The sequence below is a fragment of the Phragmites australis genome, chromosome 4 (assembly GCF_958298935.1).
Source record: "Phragmites australis chromosome 4, lpPhrAust1.1, whole genome shotgun sequence".
Classification (NCBI taxonomy): Eukaryota; Viridiplantae; Streptophyta; class Magnoliopsida; order Poales; family Poaceae; genus Phragmites; species Phragmites australis.
The window spans coordinates 29511852-29523264 of record NC_084924.1 but is presented as its reverse complement, the minus strand read 5'-3'; the positions used below and the strand labels follow the sequence as shown (position 1 = coordinate 29523264).

Sequence of the window (11413 nt, the reverse complement as noted above, 5' to 3'; positions counted from 1 at the left end):
ACTAAACCAACATCATAACCATGATAACCATCAAAACCACTTTTCTCAAGGCCTAAGCTTCCATATTGCTAGACCATTAACAAATTAACGATCATTGTTGCATATGTTCATTAGTCAAGATTATGACACTTCTCAACATCCCAAAAGCATGGCTAAGCAACCTACCCATAAAAAGACACCTAACCATAAACCATCTAGGTTCCAAGGGATGATAAGGCAAAATCTAGGGAAAACCCTAATATAGGTGACTACCCATCATATTGACACTACATGCAATTTTGTAAAAACAAAACATTTAAAAACATAGGTTCAAAATGATCAAGGACACTTTCCTTTTTCCCAATGCTGCTCAGTGTTGTCGAAATCTTGGTCTTGAGGTCCCTCGAACTGCTTTGGAACATTATTGACTAATCGCGAGAACTACCGACAAACAACACAAAGGAAAAATACTCAGAACAACATACCAAACATCATCAAAACACTTTAAAAACACTATGGCTGGATAGGGATGATTTTAGAAATATTTAGACACAAGAATCGCCTAAATCGGAGTTAAGATGAAAAGAGAACAACTTTCGAGAGATGGATTAGGCTGAAAAGGAAATGCTGATTTTCCGGAACTATCTTCCTATAGGAAAGGCATTATTACGCAATCACTATGTCAGGCTTGACAACATTATTGTGCAAGATTCAAGAGGTGTAGGGCAGACCAGACTTCACTGACTAAGCTAAGGAGAATGATGTGGTGCTGACTTGACATGCTATGCAAGTACCATCTTGGATTAAAAAAGAGATATACTAAGGTCTAGTATTGACAACCCATGATGGACCAAAAAGGCTGAAGGCTGCGCTTCTAGGTTCAGGGTACTGCTGGTGTCTCTATGTATTGGTGGTGGTTCGGGTTTCGTCGAAGACCGCGATCGGGCATGTGGCCACAAACGATGTCGGCTTCAGTGGTGCTTCAGAGAAATGAGGGAAGCATAGCGTAGAACGTTGAAAGACTAACTCAGTGGTTTGGTTGGTTTTGGAAGGGGTTATCCGAGGTAGCGGCAAAACAGCGATGACTGCTTCTAGGTTTGGTGGTGACCGTGAACAGATGCAGGAACGAAGACGCTCGTGTTCCAAGAGATTGGCTATAAAATTTGAGAAAACGTTTAAATAGAGATGTTGATATATCCCAAGAACACAATGCTCTGGTATAGTTTTGGGTAGATCATCCACTGAGAGGAAGAACGATTAGCAGAGATGAGACGGGTGATGGCTGCGATGTGCTGTGGTTGGCAATGGCGTCCTGATCGCGTCGCTGCATAAACGGGGATGGGTTCCTGGGGTCACGTAGAAGACTCCATGGGACACACCGTGATGTGGTTGGTGCATCCATACGGCTTCAGATTGACGGGGAATGAGAATGCAATTCTCATGTGCACGCAGAACGCGTCCAGAAACCGGAAAGCGGGTATGTTGACCATGATTGCGGTGGTTTGGCTACTCTACTGGCCGACCTGGTTGGTAAGGGCGTGGGGAACATCATGGGACATGCACCGGTGAAAGGGCTTTGTGTTTTGACCACTGGTCGGTCGGGAACGTCGATGCCAATCGGCTATAGCGCGGTTGTCCCGCGGCTGTCTGCGACGACTGTGGCGGCGTAGATCGGGCTTTAGCCGGGGCTAGGGCTTGGCTAGGGACATAGTATGATGCTAAAATAGTATTAAGGGAGGAGAAGAAGGGGTCCTCACCTTGCTTTGATGGTGGAAGAAGAAGAATTCGCGGAGAAGACGACGTAGCGCATCACCGGTGGCGGCGACGACGGCTCCGGCGACGCACGGACATGGCAGCAGCGACTTCTAAGGCTTGGGGGCATGGAATAGGGGTAGGAGAGGTCGAGAGGATGTGCAACTCATATTTATAGGGCTAGGGGCGGCTGGTTGAGGTGGAGTCCAAACCGAATACGAATCGGATTCGAGTTCGAGTCGGTTACGATTTCCTTTTTCATAGCTCTCTATTCCGAGGATGATATCTCCCTCGTCCGGACTCCAAATTGGACGTTTCTTGATTCTAAATTATTGTACTCGAAAGGATCTACAACTTTGGTAGTCATTGGAACTTCTAAAAACTCTATCTTGATTTCCAAAAATGCACCACAAGATAAACTGTTTGAACTCGAACTTATCTACGCAGCACTGATTTCAGGGGCCATAACTCTTATCTCCATTATCCAAAAGGGGACTTCCATATATTCAAATGGAAGCTCTCGACGAGACCTACAACTTTGGTATTGTCAAGATTTGCATTTGAGGCCGTTTTGAACTCCGAAACTTCATGCGAAAATGAGGCTATCCAGGACTCCATGAAAATTTACAGATTTGGTGGATTTTTTGTTGGGCCATCTAGAAGACTTGGCTAAGGGTTTGGACTTAAGTAAGATTGAGCTCAAAGACACTTTAGGTATATCTAGTGTTTAGATAAGAAACTTTTGCAGAGAAATTTGAATAGGGATTGAATTTGAATTGAGTTTGGAGTGAATTTGAGAGAAACCAAAAGATAAGGTTGAACAAGAATAGGAGTAGATAAGGAATTTGAATTTGAATTTAGGTAGAATTTGAGAAAGATGAGAGATTAACTTTAAACAAGGATTTGGATAAGATTTGAATTGACCTAGAGAAGGATCAGGTATGATCAAGGATTGAATAGATGATGAATTCAAAGATTTTAAATTCCAACCATTAAGATCCTTAACTTATTCACTACTGAGTTTTGTAAAAACCTTTTCAAAATCTTTTTCATTCAAAACACCAAAAACAAAGAAAAGAAAAAGAATTTTAATGCATTTACCTAGCTCCTAGCAAAACTCAGCATGCAATGCACACAAAATAATAACCTATATTGATTGATTGATTAAAAAAATAGGTTTTAAACCTATACTACCGATGAAGCTATTCAATAATCTTCAAAAAATTTAGAAATTTGAGAAATTTGGAAATCAGGGTGTTACACGGGAGTTCTGAGAGCTAACCCCATCACTTATCCTATGGACCTCATCACAACACGAACACCATCTGAACTACACATTAGTGCTAGAAATATTACCATCAAGGTGGCTTCCAGCATGGCTTATTCTTGTGGCTCCCATGAATATTTGCACGAACGTTCGATACCGGAGGGCTACGCCGTGCTCAAAGTAGATGAGGTAGTTGACCATTACCACCATGTTGAGGTGGACTACCCCAGAGAGGAGTGGGTGAACACTATAGGAGAGAACAAGCACACACTCCTCGCGTGGGAAAAGACCTACATAGTATTTTGACTAGACATAGATACCGAGAACCTTTACTCTCCATGACACCCCAGGCCGCCGTCACCTCAAAGATCTTCCTCTCCTCAGCCATCTCCTAGAAGAAGTCCACCTCCCCAGCCATCGCCTTAAAGAAGCCAGGGTAGAAGTGCACCCGTTGTCAGTGTACCTGGTCCAGAGGATCCTATTGTGGCCTTTGACTAGCTTTCGGAGATGATACTATCGGACAACTCTTCAACAGAATGGCCTTCCAACGATGATGCGAAGGAGGAGCAAGAAGAAGTGGCCCGTAAGTGTGCCTTGGAGGAGCAGAATGAGAGGCTGACCCGTTAGCTGTGCGTTGTGGAGGAGCAAGAAGCAACGTCCCGTAAGCATGCCCAGGAGGAGGAGGATGAGAGGATGGTCCGTCAGTGTGCTGTGGATAAGCACGAGAGGGTGGCCCATCAGTGCACTGTGGAGGAGGCCGAAGGATCAAACCGTAGTGGTGTTCAGGCATCTAACTTCGATGTCTTTGACACGCCGGTGAGCCTAGAGCGTAGGCAACGCTGTGGTCGATCAGGCATGGCTAAGTCCTCTGGTCCACCACCATCGCCCCCCCGGTGTCCCCAAACATACACACGCCATCAGCCGTCCATGCAGAGACTCGGTCCTCATCGCGGGAGAGGTAGAGAGATATTGGACTAGCTCAACTTGACCGACCTTTTGGGGGTGACCTGTGAGAACTATTATGTATATATGTGTATTTGTCGATGCTCAGCACCTTCATTGTAAGACATGAATTACTATATATTAATGAAGTTGCCTTTATTATTGATTTACATTAAATATATGTTTCATTGTATGCATGTATTGAGAGGGAGAGAGATGGAGAGATTGAGGAGAGAGGGAGGACAGAGATGATAGATAGAGGGAGGACAAGGAGGAGAGGGGAGGGAGGCTAGAGAGGCAAAACTCTGTCGGCTAAAGGTTCCAGCCGGCAGTGATGCCTTGGAAAGCCGCAAGTGATTCCTAGGCATCACTGCCGACTGGAGTCTTCTGCCGGTAGTGAAAACACTTTCACTGCCGGTCCTCCACGCCGGCAGTGATAGTCTGCCTGTTATCCACTGCCGGCTCCAAAATAAGGAGTGAATGGGGTTTTGGAGCCGACGGTGATAGGGGGTTCTGCAGTAGTGTTAGGGGACCCTGCGGTGGACAAGCCAATACGTGTTCATTCAAGCCATTCAAACCTATAGGAGATTTAACCTATCAAGCCTTGTGTACTTTTTATTTACATTAGCAACCCTCCATGACTATGCATAAGGAGCCCCTCGATTAAGTTTAGATCCATCTAGGCTAGCCAGAAAACCCCTTGTAAACAGTCTCGGAGATCAACACAAAACAAAAAGGACGTATGTGAAGGGTTGCGGGTAGGCTACGCTAGCACAAAATAAAATTTCTCTACCGCATTCAACCAGGAAGCCATGCGAGTAGGGGATCATGAATCGTTACCACTTGACGAGCAGTGCAGCGGAAGAAGAGTTGGAGCAGACCAATCCAACGTCGTGCGCGTCAAGTAGTCGATCGTCAACCTCGTCCCGAGCACGTCCCGAGCACCTTCCGAGTACTCGCGGGTACGTCCCGAGTACTCCCGAGCAGATCAGCACCGCAATAGTAGCAGCGCCTCCACGGTATCCACACGTACAAGGATGGAATCGCCGTGCGCCGGTGTGCTAGCACCGCGCGCCCGGCTAGGGTTTCGAAGGGAGTTCGGGAATAGGAGGCGGCTAGGGTTTCTAAAGAACACCTTGCGCCTTGGCCCCTGCCTATTCTTATATAGAGCACGCTAATGGGCTTTTAATCAACATTAAAGCCCATTATGACTCTAAACCCTAATGGTCCTTTAATCAATATTAAAGCCCATTAGCAGATCCAATCCGCAAACTCAATCGCCTCTAGGGCATATCACCAACAATCTCCCACTTGCACTAGAGTCAGTACAAGTTTTATATTCCATCCCCTTAAGTGTGTGACCCGTTAGGTTCATGTGTAAACGGCCGCTATCCGGAAACCCTTTTCCGAATTGCAAGTCAATAGCGGTACCTAGCAGGACATATTGACTCCCGAATGCACACAAAGATCATATCGGCTGAACCTTGATATACTCATGCACCAATCCCTTTACCACACGATACCAGTCAAGCTCAAGGCGAGATTCGTGCCACCCTTGTGATAGCTCGACCATTCACTCGATCAAGTAGTGGATTCACCATGATTAACTCTTTAATCACATTGGCATGGCCATGCACTTTCCAATCCAACTACCTCGAGGGGCCCAGAGATATCTCTCCCGTTATTTAGGAGGGGTAAATTCCATCTTGATCACTCACATCCCACGACATGTTTCATAACATACCCGAAAGCAACCTTTATAACTACCCAGTTACGGAATAGCGTTTGGAAGCCCCTAAGTGTGTTACTACACATTCTGGAATCAATGATGATCTCAGGTCAAAGGATTCTGTAGGTACACCATTTGAGATAACAACTGATGGCACATTAAAAATAACAATCCCAGCAGTATCTCAGGGTGGGTCTATCCAACATCATGTTCTCTAACATGTGTCCACATTACTGATTTGATATCTCCATATCTATGATCCGTGAAACATGATCATCATTCAGTCAAATGTGCTAATCTATAAATCATTATTGTCCCACACAATGATATGAGATTAGGGACTATTTAGAATAACATCATAAAAACAAAGAGTTTCACAAACAAGTCACATACTTGCTGATCAATGTAAATGATTATTATTCATGGAACCAGATAACAATTATCCAAAAGTACATTAGCATAGACAGAACACATTCTCTCACATGCACTAGAGTCTATCCCGCAAGTATCTAATACCCATAGAGCTCAAGTGTGCCTCATGCTTGGGCTGTGGGAGAGGCTTCGTCAACGGATCAGCAATATTCGAATCCGTGTGCACCTTGCATATCTTTACATCACCTCTATCAATAATCTCTCGAATGAGGTGATAGCGCCGAAGTATGTGCTTGGACTTCTGGTGCGACCTAGGCTCCTTGGCTTGTGCAATGGCACCACTATTGTCACAATAGAGGTCCATTGGACTGGACGCACTAGGGACCACACCCAACTCAGAAACAAATTTTCTGATCCAAACAGCCTCTTTTGCAGCTTCTGAAGCTGCGATATACTCGGCCTCCGTCGTGGAATCAGCAACCGTTTCTTGCTTGGAACTCTTCCAACTCACCGCACCTCCATTAAGGCAAAACACAAAACCAGACTGCGATCTCGAGTCGTCCTTGTCGGTTTGGAAGCTAGCATCGGTGTAACCATTTACAACGAGCTCCTCCTCACCTCCATAGACTAGGAACATATCCTTAGTTCTTCTCATGTACTTGAGGATACTCTTTACTATAGCCCAGTGACATTCACCTGGGTTCGATTGATATCTGCTCGTAACACTTAGAGCATAGGAGACATCTGGGCGTGTACAAAACATAGCATACATGATGGACCCAATAGCTGAAGCATACGGGATCGCACTCATCCTCTCGAGCTCATCAGATGTCTTAGGACATTGATTCTTGCTGAGAGTGATGCCATGTGACATTGGCAAGAAACCTTTCTTGGAATCCTGCATATTGAACCGATTCAATACCTTGTCAATGTACATGCTCTGGCTTAATCCGATTAGTCTTTTCGACCTATCTCTATAGATCTTTATGCCCAATATGTATGCTGCCTCTCCTAAATCTTTCATTGAAAAACTCTTTTGCAATGAAGATTTGACAGCATCGAGCATTGGAATATTATTTCCGATCAATAATATGTCATCCACATATAAGACCAGAAACACAAGTGCGCTCCCACTAGTCCTTTTGTAAACACAAGGCTCTTCTTCATTCTTGATAAAACCAAACCCTTTGATCACTTCATCAAAACGAAGATTCCAACTCCGAGAAGCTTGCTTTAGTCCATAGATGGACTTTTGCAGCTTGCAAATCTTCCCAGCATTTTTCGGATTGACAAAACCTTCAGGCTGTGTCATGTACACATCCTCACTTAGGTTTCCATTAAGGAAAGCCGTTTTGACATCCATTTGCCATATCTCATAGTCGAAATATGCAGCAATTGCTAGGAGAATCCGAATAGACTTTAGCATTGCGACGGGCGAAAACGTTTCATCATAATCAACACCTTGAATTTGCCTGAAACCTTTCGCCACCAATCGTGCCTTATAGATGTGAACATTTCCATCAACGTCTATCTTTTTCTTAAAAACCCATTTACACTCGATAGTTTTCACACCATCAGGTGGATCGACCAAGTTCCAAACTTGGTTTTCTCGCATGGATTCTAACTCGGATCTCATGGCTCCAAGCCATTTTTCGGAGTCTGGTCCCACCATTGCTTCCGAGTAAGTCTTAGGTTCATCATTGTCCAACAATAATATGTCGCGTTGCCCCGTGGTTAGGAACATAAACCGCTCGGGTGCACGACTGAACCTTTCCGACCGACGTGGGGCTGGTGTCTCGACAACAGGTTCTGCAACATCTTGCATACCGAGTTGTGGTTCAATAGGAGTTGAAACACTTTCAAGTGGTTCCCGAATTTCTTCGAGTTGCACCGTACTCCCACTAACTCTCTTCGCGAGAAACTCTTTCTCAAGAAAGACACCATTCCGGGCGACAAACACTTTGCCTTCTTCCCGGTTATAGAAATAATATCCTTTGGTTTCCCTAGGATACCCCACAAAGAAGCATTTATCAGATTTGGGAGTGAGCTTATCAGACGACAAACGTTTTACATAAGCCTCACAACCCCATATCTTAAGGAAAGACAATCCGGGACGCTTCCCGGTCCATATCTCATATGGTGTCCTCTCTACAGCCTTAGATGGAACCCTGTTTAACGTGAAAGCAGCAGTTTCTAGAGCGTATCCCCAGAAGGACAATGGAAGATCAGATTGGCTCATCATCGACCAGACCATGTCTAACAAGGTTCGGTTCCTCCGCTCGGACACCCCGTTCCATTGTGGCGTACCCGGTGGAGTCAATTGTGGAACGATTCCACATTGCCTTAGATGATCACCAAATTCATGGCTCAAATATTCACCTCCACGATCTGATCGCAGAAATTTAATTGTCTTGCCTATATGATTTTGTACTTCATTCTGGAACTCCTTGAACTTTCCAAAGGATTCAGACTTGTGCCTCATTAGGTAGATGTAACCATATCTACTAAAGTCATCGGTGAAAGTAATGAAATACTGAAAACCACCTCTAGCTGTAGAACTCATCGGTCCACATACATCTGTATGTACTAGGGCCAATAATTCATTTGTCCTCTCACTTCGACCAGTGAAAGGCGTCTTAGTCATCTTGCCAAGTAAACAAGACTCGCATGTATCAAATGATTCGAAATCAAATGAATGTAGAAGACCATCTTTATGGAGCTTCTGCATACGCTTCTCATTTATATGACCTAATCGACAATGCCAAACAAAAGTGGGATTCAAATCATTAAGCCGAGGCTTCTTTGTATCAATGTTATAGATAGTTATATCCTCAAGATCCAATATATATAATCCATTTACTAATGGACAATTACCATAGAGCATACCATTCAAAAATATCGAACAACACTTGTTCTTTATTATGAATTCATAACCGTCTTCTTCCAAACATGAAGAAGAGATAATGTTTTTGCCCAAGGCAGGAATATAATAACAATTATTTAATTCCAAAACTAATCCTGAGGGTAGCGATAAGGAGTAAACGCCAACGGCCAACGCAGCAACTTTTGCACCATTGCCGACGCGAGCATCCAGTTCGCCTCTTGCACACTTCCTAGTCCTTTTCAGTCCCTGCAACGATTTGCAAGTATGAATCATTGATCCGGTATCAAATACCCATGAATCATCAGGACGAGTAGCAAGATTAATTTCAATAACATTTATACCTGAAGATGAAGTCTTACTTCCCTTCTTCTTTTTGAGTTCTTCCAAGTACAATTTGCAGTTCCTCCGCCAATGACCAGTCTTATGGCAGTGGTGGCAAGAGTCAGAAGCGGCAGGGCCAGCCTTGGGCTTTCCAACAGGTTTAGGCTTAGAACTCGAGATCTCATCCGAAGTTTTAGCCTTGTCCTTGCGCTTTCTCTTCTTGCTATCCTTTTGAACCATCATCACATGACTAGAGCTCTTCTTAATGCTTTCCTCAGCAGTTTTTAGCATCCCATGCAATTCAGCCATGCTTTTCTCCATGCTGTTCATATGAAAGTTCAAAATGAACGGCTCGAAGCTCGCAGGGAGCGACTGGAGAATTACATCCGTAGCCAACTCAGGGCTAAGGGGAAAACCAAGTTTTTCCAGGCTTTCAATGTAACCAATCATTTTGATCACATGAGGACTGACTGGACTGCCTTCTGTTAACCTGCACGCAAACAAGGACTTTGAGGTGTTGTACCTCTCGGCCCGAGCTTGGTTCTCAAACATGCCTCGGAGTCCCACAATCATATCATGGGCATCCCTGTTCTCATATTGCTTCTGAAGCTCAGAGGACATACAGGCAAGCATGAGGCAGCTAACATCCAGTGAATCGTTGGTGTGCTTCTCATAAGCCCTCCGATCCGCGGCAGGAGCATTATCAGCTGGTTCATCAGGATAGGGGACCTCTAGAACATATTCCTTTTTCTCTTGTTTGAGAACAATTCTCAGATTTCTATACCAATCAATAAAGTTTGTTCCAGAAAGCTTCTCTTTTTCAAGAATCGATCGCAAATTAAAACTGGAAGTGTTACTAGCGGCCGGTGCCATGATCTACAACAGAAAATGCAAGTTCAGCACTATGCCTATGTGAATCTTCTATTAAACAATTTAACAAAAGATACTCCACTATATGTGTTTTCCCTCTAACAACATATAGAGGATCAAGATCCATATTCAACTAAGTTCTAGTGAGCTTTGGCATCACTGCTAGAAACTTAGTGACATAGGTAAGCAACGCCTTGCTAATCACATTCCTATGTGACTCTTGTTTGCTGGGTGGCATCGAATGCCCCGGCGCCCAACATCATGCCCCAAAGCCCAAAACCGTTTTGATAGCTTTATCAAGTAAACCAATACTATGCGTGTGGATGTCCGACATCCACTCTAACTGGTTAAGATAAATGATGGCACCCTGCTTTGGCAGACCTACCACACAATGATCAAAACCTTTGTAGGTGCAGCTATTGGAAGGGCATCAATTACTCTTGATTTTTCTGAGGGAAACTACTCTATCATGAAAATCATATCCACCACATATAAAACATGAAAGAATAGTATGACAGGAACATAAAAACATCACAGGCAATCATATTAACTGTGACATAGTATGGCCCCTTCACATGGTGATCTCCATCGCCACGGTTCCTGTCCTCCGGGTCATCATGCTTCAAATCTTCATGATCTTGTACTAGTCTATTACACCTAATAGCACTAGATAAATTACATGAGAAGAAGCATCACAAGTCGACACGCAGGCCGTTATACAATAACATGACAGCCTTGGGCTGCAATTAGCCATGACTCGCAGGCCATGAAAAATTACACACATGCATCACATATCACAAGGCCATACCAGTCACAACATTCTCTGCAAAAACGAGTTAAGCGTAGAATCGAATTCTAATGTCGTGATGGGATCATGTTATTACAACAATCTATGCGTGTACGCAACGGCGGTCCCGCTGACCGGAAATACATAGATCGCATCTATGAAATCGCTATGAAAATCTCATCGGATCGATCGTATCGAGCCAATTCCGAGTCATTCATAATGCCTCAATTTCCATTAGATCAATCCCATTGATCATCGCGTGAGGTTTTTCCAGAAACGATGACAGCACACACAACCTCGATCTGCTGTTCTCCCGACCATGTCGCGATGCACGCAGTTAGCCCCGATGGTGATTCCAGCCGGTAGGGGCAAGTCGCACGCAAAAACAGGTGGGAGATCGAGCTAATCTTTTTGGCTATGTGGTTTCATCGACTGGCATCTCATCCGATCTCTAATTCACCTAACCAACCGTGCATTGATCAATCCATCATATGAACTGATCAAAAACAA

At 44.2% G+C, this 11413-nt stretch overlaps 2 protein-coding genes across 2 annotated transcripts; both read right to left on the bottom strand.

The window, feature by feature from the left end:
• Positions 1-6177: 6177 nt before the first annotated feature.
• LOC133914306 (secreted RxLR effector protein 161-like) lies at positions 6178-6852 on the bottom strand (the record flags this gene model as incomplete). The annotated part of the gene is made up of 1 exon (XM_062357427.1): positions 6178-6852. A coding segment is annotated over exon 1 (675 nt), but the record flags the coding sequence as incomplete, so codon positions are not given.
• A 2174-nt stretch (positions 6853-9026) lies between these two features.
• LOC133914305 (uncharacterized) lies at positions 9027-9798 on the bottom strand. Its single transcript, XM_062357426.1, has 2 exons — positions 9267-9798; positions 9027-9171 (listed from the first exon to the last, which is right to left on the bottom strand). Exons 1-2 carry the CDS (start codon positions 9796-9798, stop codon positions 9155-9157), a joined length of 549 nt encoding a protein of 182 aa, XP_062213410.1. The 3' UTR covers positions 9027-9154.
• Between the last annotated feature and the right edge of the window lie 1615 nt (positions 9799-11413).

Excerpts from the sequence above, each read along its gene's own strand:
- LOC133914305 (XM_062357426.1), bottom strand. The coding sequence starts at position 9,798 with ATGTTTGAGAACCAAGCTCGGGCCGAGAGGTACAACACCTCAAAGTCC.